Source organism: Rhopilema esculentum, chromosome 3 (genome assembly GCF_057945365.1).
Source record: "Rhopilema esculentum isolate cy_ngs chromosome 3, ASM5794536v1, whole genome shotgun sequence".
Classification (NCBI taxonomy): domain Eukaryota; kingdom Metazoa; phylum Cnidaria; class Scyphozoa; order Rhizostomeae; family Rhizostomatidae; genus Rhopilema; species Rhopilema esculentum.
Window position 1 is genome coordinate 2,478,495 of NC_142817.1, and position 18,389 is coordinate 2,496,883.

General features: G+C 37.2%; 1 protein-coding gene across 1 annotated transcript; it reads right to left on the reverse strand.

Annotated features, from left to right (window-relative positions):
• LOC135692823 (rabenosyn-5) lies at nt 1–13,568 on the reverse strand. The gene is made up of 9 exons (XM_065211141.2): nt 11,930–13,568; nt 10,016–10,116; nt 8,325–8,388; nt 7,998–8,159; nt 6,130–6,241; nt 4,429–4,486; nt 4,166–4,236; nt 3,528–3,614; nt 1–2,538 (listed from the first exon to the last, which is right to left on the reverse strand). The coding sequence occupies exons 1-9, from the start codon at nt 12,225–12,227 to the stop codon at nt 1,863–1,865; spliced, it is 1,629 nt and encodes a 542-aa protein (XP_065067213.2). The 5' UTR covers nt 12,228–13,568; the 3' UTR covers nt 1–1,862.
• Nucleotides 13,569–18,389: the final 4,821 nt, after the last annotated feature.

Genomic DNA, 18,389 nt, shown 5'->3' on the forward strand with positions numbered 1-18,389 from the left:
TTACATAATAGTTCATTTCAATATCACATAATATTATACGCAATCACATAACTATACATATAAACGGAATAAATACATATTATTATGCCATTTTTAATTAAACATTTATACATTGAAAATGGTATAATAATAATTTTAAAGGGATATTTATTCAGAGCCAGTTGTCAAAAATTACTGGTGCATGGCTTCTAAAAGTGCACCTTTCTGTAAAATATTTGTTAAGGTTTGAGCCTTGTTCGTATTTTGTTAAAATATATTTTTCACATTTTTCTTAACATTATTTCAACTTCGCAATAAATTAATCGTCACAACAGGGCACTATAACAAAATGAAGACAAAGGCATGGGTCACATTTGATAGTCAGCATCTCCAGAGAAAATTCCTATTTACAACTCACGAAACTTCGATTTGGCTTTATGAATAATTTGCTTATCCAAAAATCAACGATATGGCGTCAAAGACAACACTTTAAAATGGGTCCTCTTCGTACCTAGCACAGATAAATAAAACATAGCCCTTGGAGAGAAGTACTTCATGTATTACAGAATAAAAACACTGTATCTATATCTATCAAATCAAATAGCACAAATTGAATAGCTGCATAAGATAATTGTATAGGAAAATTACTATATTAACGATCGGTCAAATAGTGCCCGGTGCCGTATAGGCAGAGCTGTACACGCTTTAGTGCATAGAACAGGATAGTTCTAAGTTTCAATTCTGAGGTTAAGCTAATGCAATCATCAGACAAAAGGCAACAGCTGACTTGATGATCGCATTAAGCGTTAAACTTGAAGTTGCAGCCTAGAACTGGTCTATGTAATGATATTGGTGTAATTTCAATTTCTCTTGGGATCAAATGTCATAGAGAAGTAGTTAAAAGGTAGAGTTATCTCATTAATGTTTCGATTCTTCAAAAAAATGTCTCAATAGCTATGCAATGTACGGAGACAAATTTTAGGGAACTAAAGTCTGAATATTGATGTACGAGCATCATAGAAGAAAATTAATAACAAAAGCTCTAACCAACAATCATAATTTGCAACAAAAATCTATAGTACAGGTCTTAACATTTAAAAAGGCAATTTTAAAAAACTAAGAGCAGAAGAAATGTTTGTTGAAAGATAAATTAGCGCCCCTCTAATAACTGAGCACAAGTTATTCTTTTAACCGTCATATCAGAAACTGGCATGGTAGAGCAAAAACAAAATATTTGTTGAGAGCCGCTGATTGAAGCCAGAGTTTTGTCCAGGACTTATCCATTTAGTTGGGCAAAAATTAACAGTTGTTCTTTGTTCTCAGAAATTGCCATTTGTTTATTGTTTGGGGCTTTGAATAAAGCAAGTAGCTTTGAAAAAAGCAAACATTTAGTAAACTAAAGCTTTTCATCTGACACTATTCAGAGTTTAAAACGTCAGAACATAGATCGAAAACTCTACGCTAGGAAATATATATACCCAGTTGTGAATCGAAATAGGCCAATTAGAAACACGAGCACATGACTGTTGAGGTTGACTAATTAGTGCCGCTTGCTATTGAGAATGTTACCAATGGAGCCCTAAGGTGAAAACGAACTCTTTTTGTCTACACGCTACTGTGAAAGCCATTTTCAAGTTTTGTACCACCAAAAGATTGTTTGAATAAAATAAGTAATGTACGCACTTGCACATAGACGACCATTAACCTGTTCCGAGAAAACTTTCGGGTGAGGCTTCTGAACTTTTGGGTGTTTTATGCTTTGATAAAACTTAGGGACAAATTCAATCTTAAAAAACCTGACATGACTATAAACGCACCATTCCACCGTAAAACATTTCCAACTTAAAAAGCGCCTTATAATTACAACTACATTAGCATTGACACTACCATCTTCCTTGCCTTTGTCTCATATATTCCAATTCTAACTCTTTTAAATTCTGTTCGAACAAGGCAACTTCTTCGAATTTTCTCTCTTGTTTCGCCTGTTTGATGTAACCCCGTATAATATCCATTTGCTGTATCATTGGGTCCGGGGACTCACTCATTGTCACTTGAACTGGCCCCCAACCCTTATTGTTTGTTTTTGTGATAGATACAGCCGTGAACGGCTTTTGAATTTTCTTGCTGAACCTCGACCGTAACCCAGCCCCCGTGAAGATCCCTCCTAGTATCCCACCACCATCATCTTCTGATGTAGTTGAGTCATCATCGGATCTGGCGGCTGCCGAGCGCGGTTGTGCATCAGCAACAGCCCGACTCCCGCTCTCTGCTGCCCCTTTCCGCGGGACTGAGGCCACTTGCCTTTGGCCACCTGGAATTTCTTTGCCCGTAAGGGACGCATTAATCATCCGCTGTTTCTCTTCCTGCCTTTCCCTCGCTCGTTTCTCCTCGTTCATACGAACAAGTTCGCGATATTGGTCTGCGGTTGGTAATGAAGGCGTTGTGAACATATACGCTTGAAGGTAATTAGCTGCAAAGTTCCTTATCTGCCTCTGTAGCTTCAGTGTATGTGGATGGGGCTGCTTTTCTCCCTTTGTTCCCAAAAATTGAATCCTTTTACTAGAAAAGATAAAAGCGAGTATAGCAATAAAACGTTGTTCCTTATGTTGCAAAAGAGTATTAAGGGGTAAAACTTTTGATCACTAAAAAGAAGCGGAAGATCTGAATGAGAATAAGTGGATTTTTCTGATATAAAGCTGCTATGAAGATGGTAGGAGTGCTACTTTTGATGCCTGGCTTGAACAGAAAAATCTTGGAGAAAAAGATAGAACAATAAGAAAAAGAAACAGGAAACTAAGCCGACAGCCAAGCGGGACTTTTAAGGCTAAGAATACTGACATTGATTGCAAGCACGACATCAATTCATTGAAAAAGAAACAATTTTCTGTACAGCAATGTCTTCAAGGTTTAACGCTTTTTCCGGCCTCCTGCATCTGCTTCTTTAAAACCTATTTTAATGCTTAAAGATTGTCTCTTTAGACTCTTTTTTCTAGATTTCAGAAATACCAGCAATTACTAATATTCCACACCAGTTAACTGTCTGTTTAGTTTCTTTATAAATATTGTTTTTTCAATTATTTTCTCTATTTGATAGGCACTACTACAGATCTGTAATGCGTTATTAATCACTTAAGTATCAATATTTTCAACTTTTATCGAACATTTATATTCATGTATTTCATTACCTACATTGTCACACCCAACTGCCTTTTTCGGTTTAGGCAATCTTTTGCCCCTACGAATTCTCGTTCTTAGAATGGTTTGTCAGTTGTTACGTACATGTCACAGTTCTTGATCTCCTGTGAGAACAGTTTATTCTTAACTTTGATATTATTTGTGTTGGTCACATTAAATTATAAGTAGTGTTGTTCAGGCTCTTTATTCGTGATTAATATTACACAATTTTCTCATTTTCTTCAGAATATCGTTTTGATCTTTTTCTGCTGCACCTTTTAAAAATAAGCGATTTACTCTCCCTTATATTATTCACCACTGCAGCAGCTCTCAACAAAACAACAACATAAAATGCACTTAAATACTTTGCTCACCTCAAGCCATCAATAAATTCAAACATTTTAAACAACTCCACTCTCGTTTCGGTTGCTGTTTCTAAACTGTATTCAGCTTCACCAATGCTGGAATAAACAAAATAACCCATCAAAAATCAGGGCCTCTTTCAATATACTTAATAGGGGGTATTACAATCCCCCCAGCCACAGTTGTCTAGCTCTTCTTAAAGCAACGTACTGTTGAACACCTTTATGAGAACATACTCTTCTACTTAGAATAGAATCGTGTTCCCCAGCTGAAGTCCCTTAGATAACCCTATGTATTTAGACATAAGATCCATGCTAGTTATCAGGGGCGGACACTTGGTCAAATATTGGCGGGGGCAAGCTTATTTTTTTTAATAAGATGATATCACATTTCCCAATGTCTTAGAACAAAAGACCATTGACCTCCAAAGTATTGGGGGGACCGCCCCCCCCCCCCTTGCCTCCAGGTGTCCACCACTGCTTGTTATGATAATACAAGCCTCTGTATCTTTTTTAAAGCATTGTAGTGGACGTACAGAATAGACAGGCAAAGGTTAGTTTGGCTTTAAACAGATGCTTAGTCAAGTGAATGCATGGTGTATCAAATGAGCATTGTTCTACAAATAAACAGCTCAAAATCTATGACATACTTGATAGATTCTGCCATTTTGATGAATTTTGGTAATAAGACATCACATTCTGACATGTTTGTCTTGAGTCTCTGAAACAGAAGAATGAAACTGACTTGACTAAAGACAGTGACAAGCATTTTCCCATCATTCCTGTCAAACCAACAACACAATTTCAAAACGAAATAATCAACAAATTCTTAACGACTACTGAAAATTCTCAAGTACTTCAGGAATTGAAAACTAATCTTTAAAAATGATGATAGAAAATTATTAAAACCAACCTCATACAGTGCAACAAGCTCTGGCTTCGTTTGACTCTCAACTTTGTCATCAGAATACCTCAAGGTAGAGAAAAATTTTTAAATACATACCTATTGATACTATAAACAAGACTTTGAAATATAAACAGTGGCCCCTGAATTTGAACTATTCAATGAGCATATAAAATCTAAAAATATTTTTCCTGTATAGAAAAACTAAGGATTTTTGGAGCAACTGAAGATTTACTGATCAGCTGGTGAAAAAATTAGAGGTTTTTTTTCATATCATATAAACTTTTTACAATACATGCTTATGTCTACATCCTACTATACTTCCAAATTACTTTACAAAGTGTACAACACTACAGGGATGGGACCACAGGGAGCAAAAGACAATGACTACCCTGTGGCCATTAACATAAAAAAACATATAACAGGTAACAGCTTAACGAAACAATTATGGACACCTACAAATACTATTAATTACTGGTAACTACTAGAACCCGTTTCACATTGGATTTTCGGTCAGCATATGAGAAGGATGCTAGAGAACAGAAACCAAGGGTGACGGAACAAAAGACAGCAGTTACTGCAGCCACTGATCCCCCTCCAGGGTCTCCATTGCCCAGCAAACTGTACATACACTATCAGGTTAAGGTTCTAGATTCTACGATATTGATGGTCTGATATACTTCTGACTTGTTTTGAAACGAATTATGATCCATTGAAGGTGTCACACCCTCTACACCCTCCGCTAGTATTTTTTTACTGCCAGAAGGAGCTTTTTAATCACAAACTAAGCAAACCTAATGGGGGGGAGGGGGTGTTCAAAACTTCTGTCTCAGACAACAAAGGATGTTTCAATGTTTCCTTTTGTTTGAGAGTTAATTTCAATTTGAAAATCAAATGATCAAGGCCTAATAAGTAATGGGTAATTTTGTAATTTTTAATTTAGCATTTTTGGTACAATATATAAAGTGTATTTTGCCAAAGCTTGAAAATAGCACAGAAACACAGTATCTGGATTGACAACTGGATATAAATTTATCATTTCTTTTTGTTTACATCCAGCAGTTTTTGTGAAAAAGTACTTTACCAGAGGCATGTGCCCCCAACAATCACAATGCCCCTGTACTGAAAGCATTTAACTCTTGAAATTCTATTTTCTTGGGCCACTCTAGTCATGAATGGCTTCCACTTATTTCCTTCCCTCCCTCAAGATTTTCACAGCTTCAATTCAATTCTAGAAAATAGGGTACCGTAAAAACCCACGTATAAGCCACCCCTGCACATAGGCCGCCCCCAAATTTGAGGCCTCAAAATTCAGAAAAAAAGTTTCGTCAAATACTTTATCATTGAAAATACTTTAAAATTAACAATAATTAAAATCCATGAAATTCTTCATCTTCATTAAGCGAATCTAACACATGGGCAGACATGTGCCCCTGATTGTTTGCATTTTATAATCGTTTATGTCAAAAACAAAAGGAATTTTTTGTTACCTACAACAATAGCAAGCCTCGTTTTCAGATATGAGGTCTGAAGTTGATCACTACGCACATAGGTCGCACCTACGATTTTGGGGGGCAAAATGAGAAAAAAATATGCAGCTTATATGCAGGTTTTTACCGTAATCCAAATTTAAGAACAAAAGCTGTTTTTAAGCCTATTTTTGTAGGATAATGAAAACATAAGACAAAAAGCTATAATTTTAATGCTTACTTTTGTAGGATTTCTAAACATGAGAAGCATGCACGAATCCCAGACTTGTCATCATTTCCATTTTCAACTAAGTCCTTACCAAGAGATGAAACCTTATTGCTCATGATGTTGCCTGTCAAGAAGATGTTTTCTTTATTAACATCAAAAGCATCATTAGACCTCGATTAAAGATTTCCTTATGAATTTCTTACAATGGCTCTAGGAAATTTTGTCAAATTTACCATTATCACTGTCTTTCAAAATCCAACTGTAATATTTTTCAAAACTTTTTCCTAGGGATGCCCGCACCCCCACCCCCCACAAGACACTGTTGAGGTGTTCAAGAACTCACTGTTTAACAGCGTTCTTAAATCAAAGAATGCAAATGGGCATTTCTTGGCATCTTAACTAACGAAATGAGTTTTTGTTTACAAATTGTGTCTTTTTGTAAATATATCATATGGTCAGTGGGGGGAAAAAATGCGCATGGCGATTTTGGGAGTAAAAAATGCGCACCCATTTCTACAGCACTGTGGAGGAGTAACCAAGAGTTTGAGATAAGGCATGATAAACCAAACCTTTGATGATAGTTTCAATGAAAACCAAATCCAAAAATAGTGCACTTTTGTTTTTCATTACGTATTTGAAAAGCGGAAGCTCCAATTTATGATGATATCAAGTTTTCCATGACAACGGTAAACTTTTCGATTTTTCAGCTCATTGACTGCATTCCAAAGGTATTATCACAGCATTACACTACTTCAGTGTTGAGGTCATTGCCCATAAACAGATGTTGTTGCTCCTCCCAAGTGGCACGTCTAGAGGGGCCTGCGCATTTTTTAACCTCAAATTTTCTGTAGTGAGGGGAAAAAATGCGCACCATAAAGTTATATTTTCGTCGGAAAAAGGCTCTGTATCTGTTCTTAAAACATGTGACATATGCAAGAATGAAACCATATTTGACAACCATATGGATTTGGGAAAATTATCTTCTAGAAACCAAGAAGGTTACATAAAAGGTCAAGTTATAACTTTCTAAAAAGACTTTGGATCGTTTTCATAAGAGCATTTGCCTTTCTAATAATTCTTTTAAAAACTTATCAAAAGATGCTTTGCATGGAATATACCAAGAAGTTATCTTGTGCAGAGGGGCAGAGGGGAATACCTTATCTCGGGGGGATGTCAAAGTTTTGATTCCGTCAGCTGATCTAACTGTCGTCAGATGACTATGATGTAATATTTAAATTTTACCTTGCTGAAACAGCAATAAGTGAATTACAATAGATGCTATTTATGGGCCATTTTATGTGTTGCGTGTCTCTTGATGGCTATAAAAGCTTTTCCACTGAAGACAAGATCAGTTTATTTTAGAAGACTACAAATTAAGTCGCATTGCATAGATTGAAAGCAAAATGCTGAGGACGTATGTAAAAAAAGCAAAATCTTGGCAAGAGAGCCATATGGAGAACGCTTTGCTAGAGCAAAGACAATCTTGATTTAAAAAAATTATTGACAGCAAATATCAACAAATTTATTGAATCAAATCAACATTCTTCCGTAATTGAGAGGTGCGCAGTTTTTTGCCACATGTGCGCATTTTTTCTCCTTTTTGTGGTTAAAAAATGCGCACCAGTTTTTCATTCTTAAAAAATAATCTCTTAAAGAAAGGGTAGCAATTTTTTGTTGCTAAAGGAACTTATCAGGGCTACTTTGTAACTATACATAATTTTTTCCAATATGTGTGAACAATCAGGGGGAAACCGAAAATTTCTCAAAAATGCGCATTTTTTCCCCCCACTGGCCATAATATATTAATATATAATATATAAACTCTCAGATACTTCATTAACATTTCAAATGGTCATTCAGATATTTTATAAAATACTTACTTGCTTCTAGAGGGTTGATGAAATCACAACATTCGCCACAAAATACTCTTCCACATAATCTACAATGATGTCTGCGTACTAAAACATTAAATTTCTTGAAACATAGTCTGCAAAACTTGACATCTCCATCATTCTCCCAAGGAACAACACGTCTTTCAACATCTGACAAAACAAGTGACAAAATGAAAATATGCACAAGAATTTCTGAAGAAATGAATTCTAATTCAGTGCAGGTGCTAATAAAAAAATTACTTCAGCCATAAGAATTCATACAATATAATTGAAGAAATTTTCAACTTTGAGCCAAACAAAAAAAGGTCAGCTCACCTTTCCGCGCTTTTAAGGCAACAGCTATAGTTTTCTCTGAATTGTATATCCCAGACTTGATAAGCTATAAGATATCAAACAGATTTAATATGCATCATACAAAATTATTTTTTCCTGTATAAATACACCCTTAATGTCCTTAAGAACTGAGATATTTCTATGACAGACAAAAAATGTTTGACTTTCCCTGGCCAATGAAGTTTTAAGGATAGGTGACTGGGGACAAAACATGAAATATTCTTCATAGCTTTGCTTTGCTTTCAGGTGCAACAATTCCCTTTGGTATGGGGGGGGGGGGGTGTGGATGTTGCAAGGCAATCCAAGACCTTGCAGGGTGCCACGAAAAGAAGAATTTTATTGCAGCACCAGAATGGCACCTCTGAAGTTTGTTGAAGGACTTTGGAATGGAAATTGTTAAATTGCAACTGCTGTCCATAAAATGAGTCGACACAAGTTGTAAATTTTTTCATGCAGGCACAGCACCACTTGGGGGGCTAGGGGGCTGAGGTCCCCCACTTTTTTTCAAGATTTTTCACTGTTTTTGCTATTAATTTTTAAAACAGTGTATGAAATAAAAAGAGATCAAACTCATTACATACCAATTGACTTTGTTTGATCTACTTACTAATTTATTTATGCATATTTCTATAATTTGTCCATTAATTAAATTAATTCAGTAAATCACTTTCTGTATCATTGCACTGATATTGCAACAGCTTCTTGACATTCACATTGATGTGCAATCTGAAACAAAAGGTCACCCTTTTTTCTTAATGTCTGTCACTAGAGTTAAAGCATGACTCCTCCCTTCCCTAATTTTTCCCAAAAAACAATTATCAGTGTTTTTCTGAGAATGGCTAAATTTTCTATTCTAAGTGGTATAGTATCTTATTTAATTTTACTCTGGGAGATGCTTTTTAGAACTTCTACAAAGTAAAATTCCAAAAACCATTTATTTTGTGTCGGACCCTACCATGGTGGGTCCTCCTAGGTCACTAAACTTCCCTGTCATGTAGCTGTAAATATATGCCGTGATATGTAAGCTTTATTAAAAAGCAAAATCAAAATAAGGGACCAGTCATGGTGAGGGGTGGGGCAGAAGATTTTTTTTTGAAGAGTGCAATTCTTGGCCCCCTTCAATTTCGTATCGCTACAATGTGGCCCCCTCCCCTGAAAACAAGATAGGTCTGTAGGGCAGAAACACCTTTCATCCCTGAACTTATTGGCCTAGTTATGCCCCTGTTTGCTTTGTGAAGTTGATGATGACATATCAGATCATCAAACAAGCCATTCAAAACTGTCCCTAATTTTCCTCTGACTCTAAAATTTTCCTCTGTAAAGTTTAACAGAATCTTCCCTGACATTTTATGTCTTCCTGACTTCTTTTTTAGATAGCAGTCATCTTACAGGTCTCTCAGACTATTTACAAAATTAATATTTTGGCATGATTAAAATGGTATTGTGTTGTATAATTTGAAGAAAAAAACACCAATGCATACCTGGGAAGCTCTTTACATTCTACCATTTCTCATGTAATTTACTGATATAAGGAATTGTTGTAGATAAGCAAATAAATGGCTTCCGTAGTATCATGTGAAAATTTCTTACAATTCCAACATGATGCAAGGCAGGTTTATTTTCAACATAAGTATAAGCACAATTCTAATAAAATGAACTAAAATGAAACAAACCTTATCAAGTCTGATCAATATATTATTTCTCTCTGCAACAAATTTTTCGATTTTCTCTTTCCTTATCTTTTTAAAATCATTGGTATGCTGCCTTGTACTTCCTGGGTTGATCAAAACAAATTTGAAATTAGCAGTTTTGTCATTAAAAGCAACCACTGTTATTTTGTCAAAAAATGTTTTTATAGATATAGAAGGTAAAAACTAAAAAACCAATGTGCGAATAAAATTGTAAAATCCAAAATGAAAAAATGAGAAAAAAGGAGATAAGGAGTAGTCACTACCACCTGGTTACAGCCTCAAACCCAGATGGGGGGGGGGTGGTTGTGTGTGCCCCTTGTATGTTTTGAGCAGCTAACTTGTAAATGGGCAGAAAATGCTAAAAAGGCAACTCATCAGCCAGAAACCCACAAAGGACATTTTGGGGCTTTAATTCGGTATGTTCCTTTCTCGTCGGCGCCCCACGCAATCCTGCATCCAGGATCACAGTTGCAAAATAAATATATAAGCAATAAGAATTAAAATTTAATAATCAGTGGATGCCATACCTTAGATGTAACTGTGCCTCTAGTGTAATATTTATATATTGTTAAAGTTAAAGGCGCATGATGCTTCAAGAAGCGGCTTTGTGTTAATGGCCTAATTTAGAGTGTACCAATTGGTCTTTGAGGTTAGGCCTTCTAGTGAGGGCTAGAACCGGTCTGGTGTCATTCCATACTTGTTTAAGATAAGCATCGGCTGAGATCAAGTGCCAATGTTTAGTAAGGACGGAACCTATATTTATAGTTTTGATGTAGAATGGGACAACAAAAGGTAGGACTTGTGGTTTTGGTGGAGGGGGTTCGAAGTTGAGGTAGTGCGGGCCCCCTGTCTGGGTGCCCTGAGGGGTGGTCTCATTGTTGGTGGGGTTTCCTAGGAAGGGGAAGACCCTTTTCAGTGACATATGTCAGTTTACTAAATTCAGTGGTGATATCCTGAGATTCATAACCTCTTATGATTACATTTTTTGAAGTGTTTTGAGGTTTTTGTGGAGTTCATTGTTGTCTGTGATCAAACGCCTGAAGGGAAGTGCTTGGCTGTAAATAACACTTTTTTACACGAAGGTGGGTGTAAGGATTTAGCATGTAAAAGGGTGCATATATCAGTGGACTTCACAAATAGGGTGCTTTCCAGGAGTCAAAATAAATTGTGGTGTCAAGGAAATTTATTTTTGCTCTAGATTGTTGTGTAAGTGGAAAATGTAGAAAATTCAAAAAATGTTGATGGCCCATCTTTAGTCTCACAATTTTGATTGATAACAATGCTTTTATGTAATAATACCATAAAAATTAACAAAAACCTGTGTGTGGCTAAAAATGATGCTGTGTGATTATTTTGTGATGGCTAATTTAGCTTGGTTATTTCTAGATTTATTTCTTGATTATTACTAATCTAGATAAATTTGATAATTTTATGAGAATTTGACAACTATATGTCTTTCATTTATTTATTGTTTTTTTTAAATTAATTGATCATGCTATTCGTTGATAATTTTTTCATTACATCCTTCTGAAGATTTTCAGATTACCTTGATCATTTTCTTATTGTTTCGATTACTTTATGATTGTTCATCGTTCTCAAAGTGTATCTTACTACAATGAAAGCGTTGATGAAGTGTCTCACGAAAATTGAGCTCTGCATGGATTAGGCTACCTGGCAGAATACACTGACCAAATATTTGACAAGCAACAACACGAAAGCTTTCACTGAAAAAACAATGATTGTTTTTATGAAACGATTTTATGAAAAAACAAGACACTTCGGCTCGCCTACTTTTTAAACAGAGTTATACTTTAAAATCAATTACATTCGGTAAAGGGTTGTCAATTACAATAATTTACAGTAAACAATAATTTCTTATATAAGCAAAATCCTTACCCAGAGTTTGTGTATCCCATAATGATATATCGATGCCACCGGATCCAGGAGTACCTCTACTGGTAAAGGCATTGTTTACATCAAAATTTTGTTCACTTTGTGCTGCAGCATCCTCCTTTTTCAGTATCTTATTCTTTGCACGTCCAAAAACAGTCCTAAGTTGTCGAAGAATATCCTTGTCGTCAGCATGAAACTCCTCGAAATGAGCAGAGAGCTGTGATGGAGTTCTTAAGTCTTTCATACAAATTGGACAGAGGAACCCCTCAAGAATCTCCTCTCCACTTAAGTCTCTTGCCATAACCCTTTCAAGCCATCTCAACTAATTTTCTACTTTGTATTTTGCCCGGCTCTAGGTTGGTGAATATGGAAAGCATGAGTAGAATATTTTTCTAGGTCAATCACAATCTCCATTGCTCAATACATCCAGATTGAAATGGTATGATGCTACGCCACAGCGGCAAATGTTGCTGATGTTCTCTAATTCTGCGCAGCGAAGAAGGTACCGTATTTTCTCGAATAGAAGCCGCCCTCAAATAGAAGCCGACCTTAAATAGAATCCGCATTTATTTATCAACACTGTCAGGCATGAAACGGGATGCCTATGGGTAAAAAAATTAAAAAGAGAAGTAATAACGCAAATATTTTAGGCGAATATACATTTTTAGAATATCAGTCAACTGTTTTATGCAGAAAATATGTCAATTATGCTGTTCTCTAAAACTTGTTTAGTCAACGAATACACTGTAACTACTGAAAAGGTGAACAAAAGCCGCCCTCAAATACAAGCCACGCTCAAATAGAAGCCACAATTTTAGCCCAAAAAATTAATAGAAGCCGCGGCTTCTATTCGAGAAAGTACGGTACACATTACAGATACTGTCCATCTTCTCGCAAACGAATCTGTTATAAGTGATATAGCCCGGCGGTCTCAGCCAATTAGTCCAATACATATCACGTGTCCTAAAAAGTACTAGTGTAATCGAATTATGATTTTATCCTGACAAAAATAATATAAAGCTGAAATTTGGCGCATAGGTTCCATACTATTGTGGGAATAACCAGAAAAAGGTCCCATCGATTGGACATTGGGAATCCTTATTTGGGCAAATCCCATAATGGCGCACTGATCAGCAGGGTTCAAATTTTGATGTCGCTAAAATCACAAAGTATATACATTTTTTAAAAGACAATTTCATGCTGCACAACTTTTATTGAACATACATACCCTTTTAATGTGAAAATAAGTACTTTTTGGTCAAAAATAGCAGATAGGGGGCAACTGGGCAAAAGAAAGTATATAACTTTATGAACAACTTATATATTGATAACACCAAAACATCCGGTGATGCCATCCTATCCAACAAGGAGCAAGGGTTAAGAATCCCGCTAAACTTTTTAAATTTCAGTAATCCGTGTATCATTTTTGAGAAAATGTGCGTACGGCAATTGTGTTCCCTCGTTCCGTTGAGAAATTGCCAGATTTCCGCAATTTTTGACAAATTCCCTTAAAATTATGTTCTTCCGCCAACAGTGATGACATCTAAATTTAGAGATCAAAAGGCAAGGATTTACCCCTGTGTTTTGCAGACAAATATCCTTGCTGAGAAAAACTGTGGGTACGCAAGGTCTTTTAACGCAGAACACGGGAAAAGGTGAACCATTGTAAATAGACAGTTCATTTAAACAATCGCTTTTATGCTGTTGCTGTTGTTTTGTTCGATTATTGATTTTGCTGCATGTCACGTGATGGTTACATACCAGCATTGCATCAGACATCAGATCACACGTTGTACTTTGTGCCGGGTTCATGTACATTGCATCAGATATTTTTCTATCGCTTCCCTGATTGGCCAGGAACATTAAATACATTTCTGTTAACCATATTTAGTAAAGACATATTATTTTCCTAATTTTAACCTTTGCCCCTAGATATTCATATATATATCGTGTAGCGTAGTTTTTAGGGAGACTTGCCGAAAGCTGTAGATTAATGAAGTTGCTGTCGAAATCATTTGCCGTTAGACGAGACGTGTCTTCATTCGAGTTCTTCTGCCCAAGGTCGTAAGTTAATTCTACTTACTATTTAGAACTCACGCGTTTATGTTAGATCAAAGTAGTGATTTAACATTTGGTGCCCCGTGTGAGGAAGACGATTGAACGAGAAAACTTTTTGAATGCAATAACTTTTTCAAGATATCCTAGCACATTAGAAATTATTTTCAGCCGTTTAATGATCAGTTTCACGTCTTATCGAAGATCAAAGCCGTTTTTCTTCAAGTAGAGAGAATTCCTTACAAAGAGTGAACTTTGTGTATTTGCCTTACAACGAGTAAGTTCAGTTTATTTTGCAAAGAGTGAACTTTGTTTATTTGCGTTGCATCGTTTTGTTTAAATAGAACGACTTTATCTGCAAGATCTCTTTTTGTGGAAATACAAGATTTTATTGGACGTTCAGTGTGTGCGTAATCGCTGCAATTTATTTTCTTTGACTGACTCAATTTTGCTGAATCGTATTTTAACGTAGTTAACTTTATTGGTAATCTTTTCGAAATGGCTGAGCAACTCCAGATAACAGTAGACAATTTACAAACGCAATTAAGTGCTGTCCAGGCTGCAATAGATGGTAACACAAATTCTAGTTTGTTTAAACAACCCCCGTTTAATGGCCTCCCAAACGAAGATGTAAACGAGTGGCTTGCAAAATTCGATAGACTTTCGAAATTTTACAGTTGGTCAAACGCAAAAAAACTCGGTGCACTTCCGTTAATGTTGGGTGGCCCTGCACTGGCCTGGTTTCAAACATTGACTAATGAAACTGCCAATGATTATCAAGCTTTGATCGAGGCCCTGAAAGACAGGTTTGGAGCCCAAAATTTGGACTTCATTTTAAGACAGGAACTTTATGCCCGTAAGCAAGGACCAAACGAGCCTTTAGCAGTTTACACGGAAGATATGATAAGAAAGTGCCAACGTCTTTCTCTTTCGGACATGGAGATGATGAACTTATTTATTAATGGTCTAAAAAACGAAATTAAAAGTCATGTTATTTTGAACCAGCCTAAAACGTTCGCAGAAGCTGATAATTTAGCCAGGCTCCGATCAGCAGTTTCCTCCACTTCCGAATCTGAAAACCTTCTTCCGAGTTTAAGTAACACCCTGCAGGAGCAACGAATAAAAGAACTTGAAGGCCAAGTTAATTTGCTGATGACATATGCCTCTCAAAAACAGGAACAAAAACCAGTCCATGCTATCGACACTGCGTTTCCATCCAGTTTGCCTCTTCAAAATGGTCTTCATGGCTTTTCGAATGCCTTTAACAGCGTTCCTTACGGCCAAAACGAATTGCAAAACATGAATGTTGCTGCCCTCGATAATCGTTTCCAACAGCCAGTTCACAAAAATCCTCAAATTTCCAGGCATTCATTCCAAAACGGTGCAAGGGGTCGCAATCTTCGTACCACTGATGGTCAGCCCATATGCAATTCTTGTCAAAGAGTCGGGCATGTTTCTCGTTATTGCAATCTGAGGCAACAAAATCCTGCCCCTAGTCAAAACCAGCGTCAATTCAACTTTTGGCAGCGCCAATCTAATTTTGAAAACGACCGATTTGATCAATCTCGTTATCAGCAAACACGATATGGTTCGCCTCGTTTTCAGCAAAGTCAACAATCCTTTCAGCAAAATTTAAACGGGAACGGGTCTTCACGCCTGGGGAACTGAAGACCCAAACAATTAAAAATGAACAACCTCCCCTAATGGACGATGAATTAGGTAAATGGGGACAGCAAAGAATGAGCAGCCAAAACTTTCTTTCTACTAAAACGGAACGGTGCAAGGAACCTGGTGTTTCAAAACCAACTCCAGAGCCGGAAAGTGACCATAAGAATTCAGTCGTCGTTGAGATCCCTTGTATGCAGTCAGCCATGTCAGCTCCTTTGTCTTCCCCTACTAACGTGCTAATATGGGGTACTGTTGCTAAGCAGCCTGTTAAACTTTTAGTAGACACGGGCGCAGCGGTCTCTGTAGTTAGTGAAAGCTTTTACGAAAGTGTTTTGCGCGCAAGTCACAGCCTGCTGCACAAAGGAACAATTGACAGTGTTAAAACTGCTAATGGACACGTAGTTTTTGTTCGTGGTTTCGTTTCTTTTCCTGTTTTTATTGGGAAAAAGGAGTATCAATGTGATGCATTTGTCGTTCCCGGTTTGTCTTATAATGTTGTGTTAGGACGAGATTTTCTTCATCAATTTGGCGCTGTTATTGACGTAAAAGGTTGTTTTGTTACATTTGAAGAAATTAACACTGTGTATTTTGCCGTTGGTGATGTTCCACCTTTTGTATCAGAGGTCAAGGTTTCTGAAACTCATGTTATTGATGCTCAGAGCGAGGTTATTATTCCAGTTTCTCTGGCGACATTTTCTTCTCAACCAGTAATTGGTCTTCTTGAAACTACGTCACAACTTTCAGACAGGTACCATCTGCTTGGTGCTTCATCTTTGTCACGTTCTTCAGAGGATGGCTTTGTCTCCTTTCGTCTTTTGAATCCATCCGACGAGCCAGTTTTGCTTCATAAGGGTACTGTGGTTGGCCAGTTTGAGGCAATGCACCCAGACGACGTTGTTGTATCACTTGAGTCAAAGCCGTTCATTGCACCTATCGATGCGATCAAATGCCAAGAAAAAAAAGATCTTTTGTCCTCTTTTGACTGTTTGCCAAGTCCAGCTTTGACTTTTTCAGAAAACACTCAGCTCAACGGTTTACTTGAAGCCTATGGAGAAATATTTGCATCATCCTCCCTTGATCTAGGCCACACTTCCATAATTCAGCATGAAATAGACACTGGTAATTCCAAGCCTATTAAGCAAGCACCATACAGGGTTTCACAAAACCAGCGAGACGAAATTGAAAGTCACATTTCTAAAATGCTGGAACAGAACATAATCAGTGTTTCGTCTAGCCCATGGAGTTCACCTGTAGTCTTGGTTAAGAAGAAGGATGGTACAACCCGTTTTTGTATAGACTACCGTAAACTGAATGCAGTAACACGTAAAGACAGCTTTCCTTTGCCCAGGATAGACGATGCCCTGGATTCTCTAGCTGGCTCTAATTATTTCACTACTCTAGACTTGCAATCTGGTTATCACCAGGTAGCCATGCACCCTTCATCTAAGGAGAAAACGGCGTTCATAAGTCATGCAGGACTTTATGAGTTTAACGTCATGAGTTTTGGATTAACAAATGCTCCTCCAAACTTTCAGCGTCTAATGTCAAGACTTCTTCATGGTTTAGAGTGGAAGATCTGTTTGATCTACATCGATGATATTATCGTTTTTTCAAATACATTCGAGGAACATCTGTCTCGCCTCAGTCTTGTTTTTGATCGCCTTCGTGAAGCCAGTCTCAAACTGAAACCAACAAAATGCTTCTTTGCTAGAAGTTCAGTGAACTTTCTTGGATTTGTTGTATCTTCTTCTGGTGTTTCGCCTGATCCAGAGAAGCTTGAAAGTGTCCAATCATTTCCCACGCCTACTTCTGTCAAAGATATCCGAAGTTTCTTAGGCCTTTGCAATTATTATCGTCGTTTTGTAGAGGGTTTTGCCAAGATAGCCTCGCCGTTGAATCATCTCACAAGAAAAAGCGTTGTTTTCGAATGGAACTCTGATTGTGAAGCTGCTTTTCAGATCCTAAAGTCTCGTCTATGCTCACCACCCATCTTGGCCTATCCAGATTTCAGCCAACCTTTCCATCTCTATACTGATGCGAGCCAGTCCGCTTTAGGGTACATCTTAGGACAGGTGGTTGACGGAAAAGAACATGTTATCGCTTATGGTGGTAGAGAGCTTAGCCTACAAGAAACCCGGTATAGCACAACAGAGAGGGAGGCTTTAGCTGTCATTGACGGAATTAAACGATACCAGCCGTACCTCTTTGGTCGTAAATTCTTTGTCCATACTGACCACGGTAGTCTGTCTTGGTTAATGAAGGTTAAAGATCCAACCGGTCGTCTCGCTCGCTGGGCGTTGCAGCTTCAACAATATGACTTTGATATTCTTCATAGACCGGGCTCTTCAAATGGCAATGCTGATGCGCTCTCTCGTCGGCCATATACTTCATCACAAGTACCTGTATCTGAGTCAACATCTCCTTCAGTTGTTGTGATTGATAATGTCATTTCCTCAGTTCAACGTCTTCATACTTTGCAGAGACAGGATGCAGACTTGTCTGTAATTATTCAGTACCTGGAAGAATCTCAATTACCGTTGGATAATTCTAAAGCTCGGTCTCTTCTGTTCTCTATCGATTCTTACTATTTGGATGAAAATGGTATACTTTCCCACCTTTGGTCTCCAGGAAAACGTCGAGTAACCTCAATTTGCTCTCAAGTCGTAATTCCAGCATCGCTACGCTATGATGTTCTTGTTTCATGTCACGACGACCCAACTGCCGGTCATTTTGGTGTATT

Excerpts from the sequence above, each read along its gene's own strand:
- LOC135692823 (XM_065211141.2), bottom strand. The coding sequence starts at position 12,227 with ATGGCAAGAGACTTAAGTGGAGAGGAGATTCTTGAGGGGTTCCTCTGT. Across the intron at positions 10,117-11,929 it reads ATGGGATACACAAACTCTGG|GAAGTACAAGGCAGCATACC; the intron begins GTAAGGATTTTG and ends TGATCAACCCAG. Across the intron at positions 4,237-4,428 it reads AGCTTGTTGCACTGTATGAG|AGACTCAAGACAAACATGTC; the intron begins GTTGGTTTTAAT and ends CTTCTGTTTCAG.